Genomic DNA, 20,945 nt, shown 5'->3' with positions numbered 1-20,945 from the left:
CGAATTTTCTACCCCGCTCTGAGCGTTATTACCAGTTGGCTGGTCTGATCAGATCTCTGTGTGGATGTTGCTCTGGCTGTTTTATTTTCGTCCAATACAGGGCTTTGCCCTAATAAACCGATCGCTTGTTTCTCATATTTCAGACCCGTTTGGTGGAGCTGCATCGTCTGTGGGAGCTGCTGCTCCAGAAAATGCGAGAGAAGGGAATCAAACTGCAGCAGGCCCAGAAGCTGGTCCAGTACCTGAGAGAGTGTGAAGATGTTATGGACTGGATCAACGACAAGGTGCGCTACCGCCTCGGACAACCGCAGACAAACTCATCGGCCCGTTAAATCTACCAGTGTTTTAACGAAGTCTTCATGAATCTTAGGCAGAAACATTCCATTGGTTTCCGTGATAATTGTGCCAAACTTAGTGATATCTTGTGAGAAGGGTCTATATAGTATGAAGCCACTCCATGCTTCTAGCTTCATATCTGTGACTTCTGAAATGTTTGGGAAAGCTAGTGGTTTTGTTCATTAAAGAGCATTATCTTTTTTTTTTTTTTAACCAGGAGGCAATTGTGACATCCGAGGAACTCGGCCAAGACCTGGAACATGTAGAGGTTCTACAGAAGAAGTTTGAAGAGTTTCAGACTGATCTAGCTGCTCACGAGGAAAGGGTGAATGAGGTCAACCAGTTTGCCAGCAAACTTGCCCAGGTAAAGAGCTCTGCCTGCCATGTATGTCGTTCTTGATTGCAAGAAAAGCATCAGCTGGCTGAACTAACAACTGCTTTCTGAAACCTTAAAGGAGGAACATCCCGAAGTGGAGGTGATCAAGACTAAACAAGATGAAGTAAATGCAGCCTGGCAGCGCCTAAAAGGCCTGGCCCTTCAGAGGCAGGGGAAGCTCTTTGGAGCCGCAGAAGTCCAACGCTTTAACAGGTACATTACCGTGAGCTTGTTGTGGATCTGTGGAACAGTCTCCCAGTAGACGTTCTAGAGGATTATACAGTGAGGGAATTCAAACATGCATTTTATAAGCATATTGGCAATTCTTTGTTTTTTGTCAAACAGCTGCATTAACTAAATTTGCTTTCCCATCCTTTGTCTTTTAGGGATGTTGATGAAACCATTGGCTGGATCAGAGAGAAAGAGCAGCTTATGGCCTCTGATGATTTCGGCAGAGACTTGGCCAGCGTACAAGCCTTGCTCCGTAAACACGAGGGTCTGGAACGTGATCTGGCCGCACTGGAGGAGAAGGTATGGGCGTAGGACTTGTCTCGGCTGCCTGGTGGTCAGGTAATGTAATGGGTATGATAAAATGACTGTATTCCTTTGCATTATCAGGTGAAGGCTTTGTACGCAGAGTCTGACCGCCTGCAGCAGTCACACCCCGTAAACGCTCCCCAAATTCAAGTCAAAGGAGAGGAGCTGATTGCAAACTGGGAGCAAATCCGAACCATAGCAGCTGAGCGTCACACTCGCCTCAATGACTCCTACAAGTGAGTATCACTTTGTTCTAAAATAGAACCGAGAGTCCAAATGGTAGCAAAGCAATTATGTCTCTATCTGTTTGCATTTGAGAGATCTTATTTGAAATGCATTTCTAGTTGATTTGCTTCCTTTCGATTGCATGTCATTTTGTCTCTTTTGAATCCTATTTTTTATATGTATCAACAAATGGCCTAACAGGGTTAACGGAATTAAAACGTAACATTCACGGGTTGTAGACGTGGAGTACTGTGGAATCCAGTCTGCTTGGCTACATAGTGTGTGAAATGCTTCTCGCTGGTCTTGGCAGCCCTTCCTTACGTTTAAATTCTGTCCCTCTCAGGCTTCAGAGATTCCTGGCAGACTTCAGAGACTTGACCAGCTGGGTGACAGAAATGAAGGCTCTCATCAATGCCGACGAGCTTGCCAACGACGTGGCTGGAGCAGAGGCTCTGCTTGATAGACACCAGGAACACAAGGTAAATACTACAGCAGCTTGGTTGCTTCCACACGTGGACGTGGAAACCACAACGAGCGTAGAAGTGTGCCAAAAGATAAGCTTATCGATTAAATGGCTTAAACCCTCCAAATTCCTATTGCTTATTTTTCAGGGTGAAATTGATGCTCATGAAGATAGTTTTAAAGCTGCTGATGCAGCAGGACACTCTCTGCTGAGCGCTGGACACTATGCTTCCGATGAAGTCAGGGAGAAGGTATGCAAAATAGTATTTGTTTTATCTAGTTAAAGCAATAATATGGGCAGTTTTGCTAATTTTATGGTTGCTTGGTTTAACCATAAAACTGTAATTTTTTTTTTTTTGTTCCCCAGCTGAACATCCTAACCGATGAAAGAACCGCTCTTCTGGAGTTGTGGGAGCTGCGTAGGCAGCAGTACGAGCAGTGCATGGACCTCCAGCTCTTCTACAGAGACACAGAGCAGGTGGACAACTGGATGAGCAAGCAAGAGGTATGTTAAAGGCCCACATAAACTGCTGTGGTTTGGGTTTTTGGAAGAAAGTAGCTCCAGAACCCTGATTGTATTTATTTATTGATTTTTCTTGTATGTTTCAGGCTTTCCTGCTTAATGAGGATTTGGGTGATTCATTGGACAGCGTTGAAGCCTTGCTGAAAAAGCATGAAGACTTTGAGAAATCTCTTAGCGCCCAGGAAGAAAAAATCACGGTAAGATGATGTGGGCTCTGTGATTTAAACCGAAGTGGTTCCCCTTAATGTAGGAGGGACAGAGCACACAAAAAATGATATTTGTAACAGGATTTAATATTGGTCAGAGGTCCTGTGGATGATAATATGTCTGTTTTGTAGGCCTTGGATGAGTTTGCCACAAAGTTGATTCAAAACAACCACTATGCCATGGAGGATGTTGCTACTCGCAGAGACGCGGTAAGTGAATGGGTGTAAAGCTTGGGGGTGATTGCGATATCTCATCCTAACCCAAATTTTAAGGCTTTATTGATCTCTGTACATGCACTGGGTTTATAATATGGTGACTGCTTACTTGCCTCCATTACTTATTTATGGAAAAGGGGATTAAGTAGGGGGGGGGGAGCCCTTTATCCCAGTATGACTGAATCCAAGTCCTACTTCTAAAAAGCTGTTCTTCTAACTTCTTGTTCTGTGGCATTTCAGCTTCTGAGCCGTCGTAATGCTCTGCATGAGCGAGCTCTGTACCGACGCACCCAGCTGGCGGACTCCTTCCATCTGCAGCAGTTCTTCCGGGACTCCGATGAACTAAAGAGCTGGATTAATGAGAAGATGAAGACTGCCACAGACGAAGCATACAAGGTGGGTTATCCTCTGCTAAATCTCGGATAATCCAACTATTGTATCTCTTTTGGGGGCACCTAAGAATGAATGTATATTCATAGCATGATCTTCACCCTGTTAGATCCTAAACCACTATGTTTAATACCAAAATATGTTTGCCAAGGATACGCTACGATCTCTAAACCCACAGTCAAGTCATTTTAAATATTATCCAAAATCTAGCAAACCACAATGGCAAAATTATGCCAGAAACTCACCAGATTATTTTATTTAAAAAGAAGAAAAGCTTATGGTTACCTTTTTCTTCTAATAGGATCCCTCCAACCTCCAAGGCAAGGTGCAGAAACACCAAGCGTTTGAGGCCGAGCTTTCTGCTAACCAGAGCCGTATAGATGCCCTGGAAAACTCTGGTCAGAAGCTTATCGATGTCAACCATTACGCCTCCGATGAAGTGGCTGCGCGTATGAATGAGGTCATCACTTTGTGGAAAAGACTGCGGGAGGCTACAGAACTCAAAGGTAAGAAGTGATGTGGAAAAATCTCAAAAACAAAATGAATGTTTCATCTGCAATTTACAAAACCATGCAGGCTTGAGTCGTGTCCATTGATGCCTCTGATGTTGATGCACAGGTATCAAACTGCGTGAAGCTAATCAGCAACAGCAGTTCAACCGCAACGTGGAGGATATTGAGCTGTGGCTCTATGAGGTTGAGGGCCACCTGGCTTCCGATGACTACGGCAAAGATCTCACCAACGTCCAGAACCTTCAGAAGAAACATGCTTTACTAGAGGCCGATGTTGCAGCTCATCAGGCAAGACACATAACCTGACTGTACTAAAATGCCTCATTTGCATGTTTTGGCAAAGACACGTAACGTCTTAAACATTTTGTGACTTATTTGTTAGGACCGCATCGATGGAATCTCTATTCAAGCCCGTCAGTTCCAAGACGCCGGACACTTTGACGCAGAGAACATTAAGAAGAAGCAAGAGGCTCTTGTTTTCCGTTACGAGGCCCTGAAGGAGCCCATGGTTGTAAGGAAACAGAAGCTGTCTGATTCTCTGCGTCTGCAGCAGCTTTTCCGAGACATTGAAGACGAGGAGACCTGGATAAGAGAGAAGGAACCCATTGCTGCCTCCACCAACAGAGGTAGGTTCTGGATATTGACTTGGTTGACAGCCTAGGAAAGGTCTAGTAAGAAACTGACCTTCTGTGATCTTTCATATTTGTGTCCAGGCAAGGATTTGATTGGCGTGCAGAATCTTCTGAAGAAGCACCAAGCCCTTCAGGCTGAAATAGCAGGACATGAGCCCCGCATCAAAGCTGTTACCCAAAAGGGGAACTCTATGATTAGTGAAGGTAATTCAAAATTGCAAAAACAGAAGTAAAGTTGTTGTAATTGTTGCCATGCTTTATAAACATCGTCACTTTCTATGGTGATAAGACTGCGACCGCTACAATTTTGAACCTAGTCAACATTCTAATTTTTGGCTTGAATCAGAAAGCTGAAATAAGATTGGAATAACTGAAAGAAAAGTGGTTTATCTGGGCAAAGCTAAGCGTGGAAAATCTGCTATATATCCCAATTTCCATTAGCAGTAAAGGTGTTTCGTTTCACGTCACTGTTTTGTGTTCCTAACACCGATGTAAATGGTAGATTGAAGAGTGTTTAGAATGGAAATGGAAGATCCATCATCACATACAGGGTGATTTCCGAACAGCAAGCCCTCCTGGGATATAAAACCGCATTAACCCCAGCCCTTATAGTAATGCCCTCCTCTGCCGTGACATAGTCCAATTTGTAAGCAGCATGGGAAACTATTTTGCACCTGTATTCACTGACACTGCTGTCTTCAGGCCACTTTGCTGCTGAGGAGGTGAAGGTGAAGGTGAAGGAGCTTAATGACAAATGGCAGTCTCTGAGGAACAAAGCATCCCAGCGCCGCCAGGACCTTGAGGACTCTCTGCAAGCTCAGCAGTACTTTGCCGACGCCAATGAGGCCGAATCCTGGATGAGGGAAAAGGAACCCATTGTTGGAAGCACGGACTATGGCAAAGACGAGGACTCTGCGGAGGTATGTGCCCTGGACTAGTAGACTTATACTGGGGGGTGCTTGTCGTCTAGTACACCCCTCTTCAATGTTATCTCTTGCTTCTAGGCTCTCCTGAAGAAACATGAAGCCCTTATGTCTGATCTTCATGCATATGGGAGCAGTATCCAGGCATTAAGAGAACAGGCTCAGTCTTGCAGAGTAAGTTTTTATCCTAGAAAGTTATATTTTCTTTAACTAAAGTAGCTTCAGTGCTGTGAACTATTATGTTCTAATCTTTAGCAACAAGTTGCCCCAACTGATGATGAAACTGGAAAGGAGCTGGTACTGGCGTTGTACGACTACCAAGAGAAGAGCCCTAGGGAGGTGACCATGAAGAAGGGGGATATCCTGACACTTCTTAATAGTACCAATAAGGTAAGGAAGAGTCATGAACATCCAGCCAAGGAGGCTCAGCTCTTTCATTCCTTCCAAGAATGACAGACTGCTTGTGTTCTTCAGGACTGGTGGAAGGTGGAAGTGAATGATCGTCAGGGGTTTGTGCCCGCTGCGTATGTGAAGAAGTTGGACCCAGCGCAGTCTGCTTCCCGTGAGAACCTCCTGGAGGAGCAGGGGAGCATTGCGCTGAGGCAGGAGCAGATCGATGGACAGTAAGCGCCGACTTATATGATAACCCAGTTCAGTGGTCCTTTCCTTTTAGGTCCACTAATAGGAGAAGCAGCAGGATAAGCCAGGGCCACTTCCCAGCCTTTGTATAGATCTTTGTGCTTCTGCCGCACACTTTATGCGTTTCTTTTCGCTCTGCCCACCTCACAGTATCCTGCATGAAGCCGTATTGATAGCCATGAAATCACATGCACTTCTGTTCCCGAATAAGGCTTTACTACCTCACTTATAATCTAACTTGTCTTAAATGGGACTCTCCTCCAAAAACATTACGTTAATCAGTAGATCATAAAAATTACTACATTACACTTTTCTAAAGCTTTAGTGCCGCGTAAATCTTTGAGAACACTTCGGGTGTGAAGTAAGATTTAAGTTTCAAGAATAATTGAACACTTTTATTTTCTATTGATTATGTAATTCTGGTTTTAGGGGTCGAGTCCCTTTTCAGATTTAATAATACAGAAAAATCTGCATGTCCGAATAATTTTCGTAATCAACTTTGCCCAATGCTTAACCCTTTTTCTGTTCCAGAGATGGCATCACAAATGCCGCTTTGGAGTTTGGACAATAAATATATGTTTGATTTACTTTCTTTTCCTTATACCCAAGCCTCCAATTTTAATCTGTAAAATAATTTGCACCTCTTACCCCGCACCCCCTCTCCTAATACTGTCCTCGGATGGTGCATCACTTCTTCCCTTGTGTTAATTGCACTAATTTCTGCATGCCTCTTTTTGTTTTGTGCTGTGCTCCCTCTTGTCTGTACAGGACTCTCTTATCTAAGGAAGCTGGCAGTGTTTCTCTGCGTATGAATCAGGTTGAAGAGCTGTGAGTAGACATTTCTTTATGACCCATGCTATGCTCACCTTGGCTGCGCTGGGTTGCCTATAGGAGCATGGTGTAGACTTCTTCTGGTTAAAATGACTTCATGGGACGGTGGTCTGGTGTATGGCATAGAAAACACATATATGTTGTGTTATGCGCATTTTGGATTCGGAGCAGGATTGCGCTTATAGTATCATAGTCTATTTTTATTTTGCTGGCTGTATGGTGGAGGACTTTGGTTACTTTCTCACTCACCACGGCATACTGGATCTGGTTTTCTGTAATGTTAATAGTCATGCTAGTCTTTTGTTGGATATAAGGAGATAAGCTGTGAAGGCAGGTACATGGACTCTGTACCCGACAACACCTTGCTTATAAAAGATTTTAATAATGATCAGGAAAAATAAGAAATACAATTATCTGAGACAAATAGATAAAAGTCGGCAAAAAGAGAAATATGATTATTTAATTAAATGTGTGTGTATATATTTATATTGGAATAGGAACATCTATAGTCTTTATGTAGTGTCTTGAATTTATACTGTGCACGGGGAAGGTCTGTCTGCCTCCGATAACAATTTTGGGTTTGTTTCCGATATTTTCTGGTGCCGGTGTAATACGTTGCCTTACCTAAGGTTGCGATTGTGCATAAACATGATTCAGGCTATATTTATGTTATTCTGTTGGACTGCGGCTAACTGAAACACCTCCCGTTTCTGTAGATACCACAATATTCTGGAGATGGGCGAGAAACGCAAGGATATGTTGGAAAAGAGTTGCAAGAAGTTTATGTTGTTCCGCGAGGCCAATGAGCTGCAGCAGTGGATTAACGAGAAGGAAGCGGCTCTCGTGAATGAAGAAGTTGGCGCTGACCTGGAGCAGGTGGAGGTGCTGCAGAAGAAGTTTGATGATTTCCAAAAGGTAAGAGTTCGTCCGTATTGTGTTTTTACATAGAGGTGTACGAGCGAGTATCCTGAAAGCCAGTGGATGTCCGGTCGCTGTACTATACGCTGCGTATGTTCCGTTTCTGAAAAAATAATTACATTTATGCATTTTACTTACGTTTAAAGGAAAATATAATTTCAAATATATAAAATATATGTATAAAACAGCGCAGTATGAAGTATGGTTTCACAGTAGTAACCTAGAACACCGTGTTGGGGGTATAGAACATTTACAACCCTCCAAGTAAAGTCGCTAAGTGGATTGATCAGTTCTTATTTAGTTCTTTATGTTGCTTGATTCTAAAACGGCATTTTTCTATCTTAAGGATTTGAAAGCTAACGAGTCTCGTCTGAAGGACATCAATAAAGTCGCTGATGATCTCGAATCTGAGGGGCTGATCACAGAAGAAATCCAAGCTGTACAACAACAGGTATGTCAGAAAGAAATGTGCTTTCTTTTCCTTACAGTAGCGGATAGCAGATAAGATAAAAGACAGATGGGGGGGTGTTAAGGTCTTACTAAACCAGTTACATTTATATTTTGTCTGTATTTGAGTGTTTTTGTTCTCTGTATTTGGGTTGTAATGAAATGTCTTCATTGTGTTTTATTACAGGAGGTTCAAGGAATGCCAAGAGTAAGTGTTGAGACTGTGAAATGCGTTGGGTTTGGTATGACACTGATTTATCTTGTACTGTATGGGGGATCATGGATTTACTTTTTCTGTCTTGCGGTTGCTTTCTTTAAATCCATTTTCGTCTAAAATATCTGCTTGCGTTTTGTACAGGATGAGGGAGATTCCAAATCTGCATCTCCATGGAAGGTAGGCATGGCCTTTTATCATTGATATTAGCATCCAAGCCAGATAATATTTTATTTCCTAGGTTAATACATCCCATGACATGCTTACTCCAGAGATGTGCGCAGAGCGGTGGCATAAGTGAGCTCTGAGCTCTGCTTCTTCTGTTAGCAATACCATGCTGCCTGCTCTGCTTTTCCTCTGATGGGCCTTGTCTTGGTCCACGGCGAGGCCTAAATACGTCGCACTTCCGTTCACCCAGATTTACTGTTCTTCTGGAGCCCATTAACTTAAAACACTACCTTGTATACAAGTTTTGTAAATGACTTGAGTGTGTTTTGTCTTGTTTTCAGTCCGTGCGCACTGCAGTCCATGCTGTGGCTACCTTCAACTCTATCAAGGTAAGATCATCTTATTGTACGTTCCTTCTTTTTCACATAGAAACCACGTAAAGCGTTGGTTACTTATTACAAGGGTTGGGTGGCATGACAACTGCACCCATTATAATTAAGTGACCCACTCGCCAGCTCGCACCGTCTTCACCTCCAAACCCACAACTTGTCCGATGTATAGACTGTTCCAATATAATCGTATAGCTCTGTGTTCAGTAGAGTCCTTGTTGGCTGGTGTTGTCTTGTTTAGCTTTTATTGACCTTTTTCTCTCTGCGATGTAAGTAATGAGGGTTCTGTAATTTCTCCCTTTGTTGCAGGAGCTGAATGACCGTTGGCGATCCCTGCAACAATTGGCAGAGGAGAGAAGTCAGCTTTTGGGCAGCGCGCATGAAGTTCAGAGATTCCACCGGTAATAACACAACACGCTTTGTCCTGAGGTTGTTTACAATGGGTCAGACCGCCACGATGTTACATGCGGTGTTTTATTTTAGATAAAGAGCCTCCTGTTTAGGAGACCGTGTTTACAATAGATGCAAGGGAATGAGCTGAATGATTTCTCTTGCACCTATTGAGGAGAGGACTAACGTACATCATAAAGCAAAGCAGCAGAGTTATAGTTCATGAGCAAGGAGACTAAGGTCATCATCAAATATCGCATGAGAATTCTAGATAAAATTAATGTAAATAACAATAAGAGATTGAATATGTTCCCATAATATGGGAATATGTTTTCTATGGTCATTCACGTGTTTCTGGTTGCATAATCTTGATTTATGTGTCCTTTTTTGCAGAGATGCCGATGAGACTAAAGAATGGATAGAGGAGAAGAACCAGGCTTTGAATACTGACAGCTATGGGCACGACTTGGCTAGTGTTCAGGCTCTGCAACGTAAACATGAAGGGTTTGAGCGAGACCTGGCGGCCCTTGGTGATAAGGTCAGAAACCATACCGTCTTTTGTGTTCTGCACCCGGCACCTTTAGTCTAGTCTTCTCTAACCCTTTCATCACCTTTCTAGGTTAACTCTTTGGGAGAGATGGCTACACGTCTGATCCAGTCACATCCAGAGTCTGCTGACGACATCCAGGAAAAATGCAAGGAGCTCAATGAGGCCTGGAGCAGCCTTGGCAAACGGGCCGACCAACGCAAGAAGAAACTGGGAGATTCTCATGATCTGCAACGCTTCCTCAGTGACTTCAGGTAAGAAGAAGGCTTACATTTGTAGTCCGAAGACCAAAACTATATTCCTTGTGCAACTCATTCAAGCTCTGACCTACAGCTCAAATCTACAAGCCCATCTTCAGATCAATAAAAAAAAATGTACACCTAGCTTGAAACATTGAATATTCGCAATCAGTGGTAGTCTTTGGGGGACCAGCCACCACCAAAAATAACGACTATGGATCTTTTAGTGTAAGATTTGAATAAATACAAGCTTTGAAAACCAGTGGGGTGTCCTAGCATTTGAATGCACAATATAAATTTTCTTTCTCTTATCCTCTAGGGATCTCATGTCCTGGATCAACGGCATTCGAGGCTTGGTGTCATCAGATGAACTAGCTAAAGATGTGACGGGAGCAGAGGCTTTGTTGGAAAGGCACCAGGTCTGTTACTTTAGAATCTGACTATCCTTTAGAGCAGAATATGGTTTTAAGGATCCTGGCATATAAGCGTAGAGAGATCTACCACACACACAGACTGTAAAGCATTTTTAAATGATATATCCTACGGTTTGCCATCAGGAGCACCGCACAGAGATTGATGCCAGAGCTGGAACTTTCCAGGCCTTTGAACAGCTGGGACAGCAGCTGTTGGCCCGTGGGCATTACGCCAGCCCGGAGATAAAGGACAAGCTGGATATATTGGACCAAGAACGGGCAAGTTTGGAGAAAGCCTGGATTCAACGCAGGATGATGCTGGATCAGTGTTTGGAGCTTCAGGTAAAGTGCTCCCACCTATGGGACATTTCTTTGCTTTACTTTCTGTCTTTTACGCTCTTCTTTTTCATGTGATCTTCACATTATTTCCTTTTTATCCCTTCCAGCTATTTAACAGAGACTGCGAGCAGGCAGAGAACTGGATGGCTTCCCGTGAGGCCTTCCTAAACAGCGAGGACAAAGGCGATTCTCTGGACAGTGTGGAAGCCCTTATCAAGAAGCATGAAGACTTTGATAAGGCCATTAATGTTCAGGTTCGTTTTTGCAGTTAGTAGTAATATTAAAATTCTTACTCCTCTACAAACGTGGGAAGGTGATATGATGCACGGTTTGCTGATTTCGTAAAAAGCCTCTTTATCGCCTGTAATATTCTGTATGACAGGAAGAGAAGATTGCCGCTCTGCAGTCGTTTGCTGACCAGCTGATAGCTGCCGACCACTACGCCACAGGAGACATTGCTTCACGACGCAATGAAGTCTTGGACAGGTAGGTTTGAGGTGTGGCGGGATTGATTTGAGATCATGCGGTGTTGTAATCTGGTCCTGCGTTCCATTAACCCTTCACTCTCACAGGTGGCGCCGTTTGAAGGCTCAGATGATCGAGAAGCGGTCCAAACTGGGGGAATCTCAGACTCTCCAGCAGTTTAGCCGGGATGTGGATGAGATTGAAGCCTGGATCAGTGAGAAGTTGCAGACTGCCAGTGACGAGTCCTACAAGGATCCTACAAACATCCAGGTGAGTGTCACGTGAGGATAATAATCTGTACTTCCAGTTACGTATAGCACAGTTTAAACTAGGTACTTGTACAGTTCTACATCTTGTTATTGCCTGTATTTTCGCTAACTGTAGTCAAACTGCAGTTCACATAACGGTTAGTCCTTTACTTCTCTATAAGGGTTATCGGTACATTCCACATTACTCAAGAATAATCAAGGAATGGCTAGGATGCTTTTGTTTGTCAAAAGACTCTTCAACTTCTTAAAAAATAAAATCAATAGGGATCCAATAGCTTATTATTCCTGTAGAAAATGATCACTCGGGGAAGAATGGTAGATAGGTTACATTGACGGGTCATCCACAAGTGAAGATTTTCTCTGTCTGTCCATCCTTTTTCTCTTGGGAAGAGGTTGCCAGGTCTGTTACAGAAATTAGCTTCATCTGAAATGATGATGGCGCTTACATTGAGCTGATGTGTGAAAACTGTTTAATGTTAAGACCAAAGCGAGTTATGATTCTACTCAAAATCTTTTTTTTGATCTGTTTTCTAGCTTTCCAAATTACTGGTAAGTGGTCAGGAGACTGTTTTTTTGTACATGTTCTCACCTGACTGTGAATCCATTTGTTTAAGTTTGTTTCTCCATTTGTTTTAAGTGATCCACCCGTGTCTATTTTTATTTGACGTTTGTAGCTTGTCGATCACCAGTTCAAGCTTTTACTGTTGTTGGCAAAAAATGTTTTGTTTTTTTTCTTTAGCCAGACACGTTTTGCATGTCGTCTGTTCAAAACATTACAGATGGTATCTTGTCTGTACTGTTTGTGGTCCTCTATGTAAATCTTGCCTGAGTTGATCTGCTAAGTGGCATGAGATACCCCGCCACCTGTAGACCCTTCTATTTTGTTTAACATACATACAGCTTGGGGGTTTAATCTTATGGATGTCCCAGGTGGCTACAGGCGCCACATACCATGGACAGCAGTGTTCCATCATGCCTGTAATATCAAATGAGCCTAGAAGAGGACATAGCTGTTAAATCACAACAATAAATCTAAGAAAATATGAGTGAGTTTTTGTTTTTAAGAGAAAATGTATTACCTCCCTTTAAGTGGAGACTCGGATCTGGGAAGACCACATTTTATTTTTGTTGGAACAAGACATTGCACTGGAGCCAAAAGTCAAATAATGTGGCGTCGGTCTTCATGCAGAACGTGTGTTTAGCTCCTGTCTGTGCAGTGTTGAATATTGTGTAGGTCGCATTGATGTTGATAAAATGCTGTGCGTCTCCATGCATCACACAGGTGTTGTGAAAACATAGATCATTGCCATCCTTGTACACGTTTCACCCAGACGATACGGCCGTCACCCTAATTGTTTAGTGCGTTTTCACCCTTTGGCTTCTCCAGAGCAAGACAGTAAAATTGTAACTACCCCAGTCTTCCCGAGTCCTGGATCCTTAAAGTATTCACACAATGACCTGTTTCTATTCTCTGTGGTGTTAATTAATTTCCTCTTGGTCTGTAGAGCAAGCACCAGAAACACCAGGCTTTCGAGGCTGAGCTTCATGCCAATGCTGACCGCATTCGTGGCGTCAAAGAAATGGGTAACTCTCTTATCGACCGGGGAGCTTGTGCCGGCAGTGAGGATGCAGTGAAGGTAAGCGGCTCACGGGGCGTCAGCCATTACTGTTAAGTAATCAGGTTAGCAGTAAAGTGAGACATGGGTGGGACATTTAAAGGGCTGGTGGAGACCAGTGGTGTAATATCATTAAATGACTACCCTTGGTATCTCTCTCTAGTTGCAGTACTTATAGATGATCAGTGGCTTCTATTTCTACCGGCTCTTAATAAAATGCAATGTTGTCCTGTGTGTTTCAGGCTCGCCTCGCAGCTCTTGATGATCAGTGGCAGTTCTTGGTGCACAAATCTGCCGAGAAAAGCCAAAAGCTGAAGGAAGCCAACAAGCAGCAGAACTTCAACACCGGCATCAAGGACTTTGACTTTTGGCTGACAGAGGTAAGATTAGTAAGAGGACTTGCGCCGTCTTTTCACATTATAAACATTCTAGTTCCCCCTACCAAGATGTCTTATTATTTGACATATGGGAAAACCTATTGATGTGTTTTAATTTTCTTTTTGCCGTCAGGTGGAGGCTCTGCTGGCCTCAGAAGATTACGGGAAGGACTTGGCATCTGTGAACAATCTGCTGAAAAAGCACCAGCTGCTGGAGGCAGATATCTCCGCACACGAGGTGAGCTACAAAAGAAACGTTTATATTAAATGCGCAACCTCAGGTAAAACAATAAGAACTGGGCTTGCAGTAAGCAGGAGGGGGCAATCTCCATGGAGGGACTAGAAATAGAAAGTTCATCTCTTGCCTTGCCTTCTGAGATGACCAAGAATAAAACCCACTTGCAACAGCTCATTGTCAGATGAGTTAATAAACTTTAATGATTAAGTTTGAATTATCTGTCAAGAGTGTTTTTCAGTGGCAGTAAACCGTGGATAAAAGACACAAAGACGCAACCAATACTCCATGAACAAATATGTTTCCGATCCCATTGCTTTGTATCAAACGTGGTTAATGAGTTTATGTCCGATTAAAGATGAACATTGGTTTTCGTAGAAGAGATTCCTGATCTTAAATATCTAAAAGCAGTAAAGCGTAAATGCCTGTATACCTAGAAAGACAGATGAGAACTAATGGAACATGGCTATCGATATTGATAGACTGGGGTTAACTAATGGGCTAACCCCTTTTCCACCTATCAGGACCGTCTGAAGGATCTGAATGGACAGGCAGACAGTCTGATGACCAGCAGTGCCTTCGACACCACCCAGGTGAAGGACAAGCGTGATGCCATAAATGACCGTTTCCAACGCATCAAAAGCATGGCCTCTGCCCGTCGTGGCCAGCTGAACGAGTCCCACCGCCTGCATCAGTTCTTCAGGGACCTAGATGATGAGGAATCTTGGATCAAGTATGTCCGACGGGCATTGAACATGGTTGTTATATGTTGTTAAATGTTTAAATGCTGAGCTTTCCTTTGCTCTGGCTTCTCAGGGAGAAGAAGCTCCTGGTTGGGTCTGATGATTATGGCCGAGACTTGACTGGCGTACAGAATCTGAGGAAGAAGCACAAGAGGTTGGAGGCAGAGTTGGCAGCCCATGAACCAGCCATCCAGGTGAGGGCGTCACGCTGCAAAGCAATTTGGCTAACTTGTGTAGGTAGTGTATGAGCAGAACTCTCACGAACTCATGCCGTCATTACAGGGGGTCTTGGAGACTGGTAAGAAACTAGCAGATGACAACACGCTTGGTAAAGATGAAATCCAGCAGCGGCTGGCACAGTTTGTGGAACACTGGAAGGAGCTGAAGCAGCAAGCAGCGGCTCGGTAAAGACTTTCTAAACTACGTAGAGCTGTCCCTATAATTTGCAATCTTCACAGCCTGCAACTTCAGTGTTTTTTTGTAGCAGAGCATAATTCAAACTAAAGAAGGGATACGTGTTGACCATATTTAAATATGGTTAACAGGGTTGTTCTTTTTGGATCAGAACTGACTGTTTTAGTGTTTCCGCAGGGGTCAAAGACTGGAGGAATCCCTTGAGTACCAGCAGTTTGTAGCCAACGTGGAAGAGGAGGAGGCCTGGATAAACGAAAAGATGACACTAGTGGCCAGTGAAGACTATGGAGATACTTTGGCAGCCATCCAGGTGAGTACATCATGTCATCTTTTGACGTTTTGGCCACTCCTAGTAAAGTTTCCATCTAATAGTCAATGTGCTAATTTATTGTAATATTTCTTGTCTCAGGGATTGCTGAAAAAACATGAAGCATTTGAGACAGACTTCACTGTGCATAAGGACAGGGTGCATGATGTCTGCGCTAATGGAGAAGACCTTATTCAGAAGGTGAGTGGCCCTTCTTAGAACTGCTGAGATTTCCCTGCACTTTATTCCCCAAGGTATTTTTATCATTATTATTACTAAAATTTGTGTTCTCTTTAGAACAATCACCATGTGGATAATATAAACGCCAAGATGCAGGGACTGAGAGAAAAGGTAGCGGAACTAGAGAAGGCAGCTGCACAGCGCAAGTCCAAGCTTGATGAGAATTCTGCTTTCCTCCAGTTCAACTGGAAGGCGGACGTTGTGGAGTCTTGGATTGGTGAGTTTCTAATTTAGCTTCCTTTAAAAAGAAAAAAATGTCTTGTAATCGTCTTAATGATCAGAGTATGCTTTAACTTTACTCCATTTTTTCTAATCTAATGATTTCATTCCATGCCTTGACCAGGTGAGAAGGAGAACAGCCTGAAGACTGATGATTATGGCAGAGACCTTTCCTCCGTGCAGACACTCCTTACCAAGCAGGTGAGAAGAGTACCAGGATGGACGTCTGTGAAGGATTATTGCCCCAACCGCCACCTGAACCTTTTAACTTCTTGCATTACAGGAGACCTTTGATGCTGGTCTACAGGCTTTCCAGCAGGAGGGCATCACCAATATCACTGCGCTGAAAGACCAGCTGCTGGCAGCCAAGCACGTGCAGTCCAGAGCCATTGAATCTCGTCATGCCTCTCTGATGAAACGCTGGAACCAATTGCTCGATAACTCTGCTGCTCGCAAGAAGAAACTTTTGGAGGCTCAGGAGCACTACAGAAAGGTGAGCTCCATCTCCAAAACACATAGGCTGAATTGGTACAGCTGGGTTCCTTCAGCACCTAGGGGCCCTTCTCAGTAAAGGCAAATGTGACATATGCTTTGAAAACAGTTCATGATTTGGTTGAAGTCTCCCTGAAAGGAACAGATCGATAAACAACTTGGTCAAGCTTAAGTTTTCCTACCAGAGATCACTCAGTGTTGCAGCTTAACCTTATCTTGCTTAAGAGGCACCCAAGAAGAACCAGATGATGACATCTGACAGTTTAAAGTAGCTCTCCATGCCTTTTGTTACCTTGCACATTGTTATGGTGTCCGATACTAACTCATTGACTCAATCATTGCTTATGGGATACTACTTTATATTTTGTTATTTTTCCCAGGTCGAGGACTTGTTCCTGACATTTGCCAAGAAAGCTTCTGCCTTCAACAGCTGGTTTGAAAATGCAGAGGAGGACCTGACTGATCCAGTACGCTGCAATTCCCTGGAAGAAATAAAAGCTCTGCGTGAGGCACACGACGCATTCCGAAACTCTCTCAGCTCCGCGCAGACTGACTTCAACCAACTGGCTGAACTGGACAGACAGATCAAGGGCTACCGCGTAGCCTCCAACCCCTACACATGGTTCACAATGGAGGCACTAGAAGAGACTTGGCGTAACTTGCAGAAGATCATAAAGGTAACTTCACTGGGACATTTTACTCTTCCATCATCAGACAGAAAAAACCCTGTTTAAGATATACAATGTAATGTTTATCCTTTGTTCTTCCCTTCAGGAACGAGAACTAGAACTGCAGAAGGAACAACGAAGACAAGAAGAGAACGATAAACTCAGACAGGAATTTGCTCAACATGCCAACGCATTCCATCAGTGGATTCAGGAGACCAGGTTACAGAATCTTCCATTTACCAAAGTCTTTGCCTCTCCTGTGATTTCTGTACCTACTTCCACCTGTAATTTTAGGCTGTGCTTTAGCCGTTATAGTCCTTGATCGCCAGTCCTTGTGTATTTGTAGCAAAATGTGAAATCTGTGATGCTTAATCACTTTCTTTGTGTTTTGTTTTTCTTCCCCCGCGCTGTGCTGCTACCTTTTCGTTTGCATCTATCCGTAGGACCTACCTTCTGGACGGGTTAGTATTATCGGCAGTTTGATGGTTTCATCTGTTGCTTTGTGTATGAATGGGCTGTGATTGTGGTCTGATTTATTTAGTTTATTTCACAAACTTAGAGCATCATTGCTCTGGAATCGTCCAGTGCAAAGATCAATATATTTCTGTTCCACAGAAGCAAATAGACTGATGGCTTAGCTCAGTGGATCCTATACTCTCCCTTTAAACTGAGCCTCCAGGTTCTCTCCTATCCGCAGCTGCCTTTCTTGTTTATGTATGGGGTGAATCTCAAATATAATATTTGGAACTTGTCGGGTGGATGGGTGGTTTTTAACGTTGTATCTTTCGCCGTGTTCCTTGTATGTGTGTGTACATTCACAGCTGGGTCTCTTTCCTTTAAATAGCATAGCCTATCGCAGAGTCATACGTGTTTATCAGTATGAAGTTGGGGATGATCTATCTGGAAGGTTTTTTCCTCTTTATTTCTTTTTCCACTGGTTTCTGTGGCACCCTGCAATGCTCCCTCTGTACTAACCCACACTGTTTCCACGTTGTTTCCTTAAGGCGTGCATTATATACATCTTCACTCCCCTGGGCGAGTGGCGGACGCATTGCTTGCTGTTGCCCTGTATGCCTTCCGCTGCCAGAGTGAAGATGGATTACCTATTAGACAGGGTTTAGTCCATGTGATACGGTTCTCCCTTATTCACAGTTGGGGTAAACATGTTCAGTAATATTGGTGTCCACCAAACCCAGGGATGTACACGAGTCTGCTGTGACCCCCTAACCTGCCACGTTTTGCACAAGACCTCTGTACAGGCACAGTTTGTGATCACCGCTAGATTAGAAAGCAGTTGCTGTGTCTGGATTTGGCTGATGTTTTCTAGATCTAGAAGATGGAAGAAGGTTTTCTGATAATCTGAATGAAGATCATTGTATGAAATGATCACTGAGCTGTAAAGCATTAAAGGTTTTTATGTAGGGGCAAAGTCCATCAACGAGAGTCCTGGAGAAGGCGCGAGAGTTTGTGACCGTTGAGCGACCGTTGAGCTGTTAGTTTGTCGTCGCCTACTAAAACCTGCTGCCTCCTTCCCAATTTCTGCGCTCACTATAGTTTGTGTCTGTAGGTCTTGCATGGTTGAAGAATCGGGAACATTAGAATCTCAGCTGGAAGCCACTAAGGTATGTGTTACCGCCATTTCTCCTCAGTCATGTGATCTCTTGGACTCCCAGTGGATGTAGCTTATGTACTTGCTGAAATAGGTAGTTTTTGAACACTACAAGCCACCAAATGCACAGCCCTACCAAAAAGGGAAGTCACTAAAGATAAAACATTTTTTATAATACTAATAAATCTGGAAATCAGACTTTTTGGTGTTCTGTGAGTTTTACTTGACCAATTTTAATTTTTTATTCTAAGTTTTTTTTTAACATTTTCGGCTTTTTGTGCCAACAGAGAAAGCATCAGGAGATTCGGGCGATGAGGAGTCAGCTGAAGAAGATTGAGGACCTTGGTGCAGCCATGGAAGAGGCTTTGATCTTGGACAATAAATACACAGAACACAGTACTGTAGGACTGGCGCAGCAATGGGACCAACTGGATCAGCTGGGAATGAGAATGCAGCATAACCTCGAACAGCAGATCCAGGCCAGGTGAGCCACAATCTCCAGCTGTCCTAATAAAGCAGCCATATATATATATATATATATATATATATATATACTTTCCCCCATGCAGAAATGTTGCCCTAAAAACTCAATTTGTGCATCACCATGTAGAATGGGAATCAAGCTTTCAGCTGTTGGAGTTGCAGTAAATGAAAGTCTGATTTTATGAGCGTTACAAGATTTCTTTCCTTTCAGAAACACAACTGGTGTAACAGAAGAAGCGCTCAAAGAATTCAGCATGATGTTCAAGTGAGTGTCCGTCCCTCAGTACAGCCTAAAATCCCAATCAGGCTGGGTTTCCCCCGGGTGAAGGGTTTGCGGGTGCCGAGGGTGGTGTTTGCCATTCTAATTTAGTTGCCAATTGAATAATCCTGTCTTAAGCGAAGGTGGTTTCCCACTCAATGCCAATGTTGTAGTTGCTCCTTGGGCTATTAGTTGAAACAACCCATGTCAGGATGGCAGTAGCCACCATGTAATAAAATCTCAGGGCCACTGTCAAGTTAGCTATTTATTTTAATGTAACGTTTGGTGTTCGTGAGACACATAGTTCCAGGAAAACTTCGCTGTATTGGAAGGAAACGCAAAACTTGCTCTTACATTTTACCATCAATGTTCCACTTTCAGACACTTTGATAAGGATAAATCCGGACGTCTGAATCACCAGGAGTTCAAATCGTGTCTACGGTCCCTTGGATACGACCTTCCGATGGTAGAGGAAGGAGAGCCCGATCCAGAGTTTGAAACCATTCTGGACACAGTGGATCCAAACAGGTATTTACAGATACACATTACATGGAGTATCAAAGTTATACAATAGGGTTTGGTGGCTGCTCGGTTTTCATGGTCTTTCTTCCTTTCTCGCAGAGACGGGTATGTGTCGCTACAGGAATACATGGCGTTCATGATCAGCAGGGAAACCGAAAACGTGAAGTCCAGCGAGGAGATTGAAAGTGCATTCCGAGCTCTGAGCACGGAGCAGAAACCATACGTCACAAAGGAAGAACTGTACCAGGTAACAGCTCCTCGCAGGGCACGAGTGGGTTCTCTGCGTGAAACGCGCAAGGGCCGTCCACAAAAAAAGGATAAAAGAATGGGTTAATTCTTCATTCTATGTACTAAAGTATTAATGCATGTAAATGTTAGTTACCTGATTATCAGCTGGGAAAACTGATCTGCATATAGAACTGGAAACTAGTATATAGTGATGATCCTCCTTTAACCCTACATATGCCAGAGGGGGAGCCATAGTGTAAAGCAACTAATGCCCTTGGGCCTGGTGAGGACCACACTGTCACAGCCCGACAACCTACCACACGGCAGGAATATCTGGCAGTTACTTTTTAAAATTTGATATATTTGAAAAGACATTTAGAAACCAATAGCTCGGCTGATTTCACAATTTCTGCTTTTTTTTCTGTTTCAGAACCTGACACGTGAACAGGCAGACTACTGCATCTCGCACATGAAACCGTACATGGACAGTAAGGGGCGCGAACTGCCCTCCGCGTACGACTACGTCGAATTCACGCGCTCGCTATTTGTGAACTGATGTAGCCGACTTAAAGCCTTGCTTGTGTCTGCTGACTTTGGCTGTGCATGTCTCTGTCGCTCTGCCTCCCCCACAAACTTCTACCGTTACCTTCACTGTTCTAGCCGACTGAAGAAGCAATATAAGCAGCACGCTTTAATAAAAGCTAATTATTCAAGGTGGTGCCTCTTTACTGAAAGATACAAGCAGGCAGAGAACGTGTGGTCCTTGAAGAAAAAGGACAAAGGTTAAAGGGACATTTTGGTGTCCCATGCAGCCTCACCCCTGAAGGATCCATATTAAGGTACTTAGTACTTTAATATGCATTCATTAAATCGCCATTCGGAGAAGCTGCAGCTCCAGAGGGGCAGTGAAACACCCCCTCTGTGGTC

The 20,945-nt window shown here is 43.5% G+C and overlaps 1 protein-coding gene across 1 annotated transcript in view; it reads left to right on the top strand.

The window, feature by feature from the left end:
- SPTAN1 (spectrin alpha, non-erythrocytic 1) overlaps positions 1-20,731 on the top strand; it is a 21,110-nt gene extending 379 nt beyond the window's left edge. The window contains exons 2-54 of the mRNA XM_053473328.1: positions 144-284; positions 554-700; positions 792-925; positions 1,099-1,243; positions 1,331-1,485; positions 1,818-1,953; positions 2,086-2,187; positions 2,304-2,441; positions 2,546-2,656; positions 2,798-2,875; positions 3,122-3,277; positions 3,573-3,777; positions 3,890-4,071; positions 4,166-4,409; positions 4,497-4,619; positions 5,118-5,335; positions 5,420-5,512; positions 5,594-5,728; positions 5,813-5,961; positions 6,746-6,805; positions 7,525-7,723; positions 8,073-8,177; positions 8,361-8,381; positions 8,532-8,567; positions 8,897-8,944; positions 9,254-9,345; positions 9,728-9,872; positions 9,954-10,135; positions 10,440-10,539; positions 10,678-10,875; positions 10,980-11,126; positions 11,255-11,358; positions 11,445-11,607; positions 13,112-13,243; positions 13,465-13,602; positions 13,733-13,837; positions 14,359-14,567; positions 14,651-14,771; positions 14,860-14,981; positions 15,169-15,301; positions 15,401-15,499; positions 15,596-15,755; positions 15,882-15,958; positions 16,041-16,250; positions 16,630-16,926; positions 17,024-17,136; positions 17,361-17,378; positions 18,485-18,539; positions 18,814-19,010; positions 19,221-19,274; positions 19,650-19,796; positions 19,890-20,037; positions 20,449-20,731. Coding sequence (XP_053329303.1) covers positions 144-284; positions 554-700; positions 792-925; positions 1,099-1,243; positions 1,331-1,485; positions 1,818-1,953; positions 2,086-2,187; positions 2,304-2,441; positions 2,546-2,656; positions 2,798-2,875; positions 3,122-3,277; positions 3,573-3,777; positions 3,890-4,071; positions 4,166-4,409; positions 4,497-4,619; positions 5,118-5,335; positions 5,420-5,512; positions 5,594-5,728; positions 5,813-5,961; positions 6,746-6,805; positions 7,525-7,723; positions 8,073-8,177; positions 8,361-8,381; positions 8,532-8,567; positions 8,897-8,944; positions 9,254-9,345; positions 9,728-9,872; positions 9,954-10,135; positions 10,440-10,539; positions 10,678-10,875; positions 10,980-11,126; positions 11,255-11,358; positions 11,445-11,607; positions 13,112-13,243; positions 13,465-13,602; positions 13,733-13,837; positions 14,359-14,567; positions 14,651-14,771; positions 14,860-14,981; positions 15,169-15,301; positions 15,401-15,499; positions 15,596-15,755; positions 15,882-15,958; positions 16,041-16,250; positions 16,630-16,926; positions 17,024-17,136; positions 17,361-17,378; positions 18,485-18,539; positions 18,814-19,010; positions 19,221-19,274; positions 19,650-19,796; positions 19,890-20,037; positions 20,449-20,574 — 7,053 coding nt within the window. The 3' untranslated portion in view covers positions 20,575-20,731. The remainder of the gene's footprint in view (positions 1-143; positions 285-553; positions 701-791; positions 926-1,098; positions 1,244-1,330; positions 1,486-1,817; positions 1,954-2,085; positions 2,188-2,303; positions 2,442-2,545; positions 2,657-2,797; positions 2,876-3,121; positions 3,278-3,572; positions 3,778-3,889; positions 4,072-4,165; positions 4,410-4,496; positions 4,620-5,117; positions 5,336-5,419; positions 5,513-5,593; positions 5,729-5,812; positions 5,962-6,745; positions 6,806-7,524; positions 7,724-8,072; positions 8,178-8,360; positions 8,382-8,531; positions 8,568-8,896; positions 8,945-9,253; positions 9,346-9,727; positions 9,873-9,953; positions 10,136-10,439; positions 10,540-10,677; positions 10,876-10,979; positions 11,127-11,254; positions 11,359-11,444; positions 11,608-13,111; positions 13,244-13,464; positions 13,603-13,732; positions 13,838-14,358; positions 14,568-14,650; positions 14,772-14,859; positions 14,982-15,168; positions 15,302-15,400; positions 15,500-15,595; positions 15,756-15,881; positions 15,959-16,040; positions 16,251-16,629; positions 16,927-17,023; positions 17,137-17,360; positions 17,379-18,484; positions 18,540-18,813; positions 19,011-19,220; positions 19,275-19,649; positions 19,797-19,889; positions 20,038-20,448) is intronic.
- The last annotated feature ends 214 nt before the right edge of the window (positions 20,732-20,945 follow it).

This window comes from Spea bombifrons, chromosome 8 (genome assembly GCF_027358695.1).
Source record: "Spea bombifrons isolate aSpeBom1 chromosome 8, aSpeBom1.2.pri, whole genome shotgun sequence".
Classification (NCBI taxonomy): domain Eukaryota; kingdom Metazoa; phylum Chordata; class Amphibia; order Anura; family Pelobatidae; genus Spea; species Spea bombifrons.
This window is presented reverse-complemented; position numbering and strand designations above follow the sequence as displayed.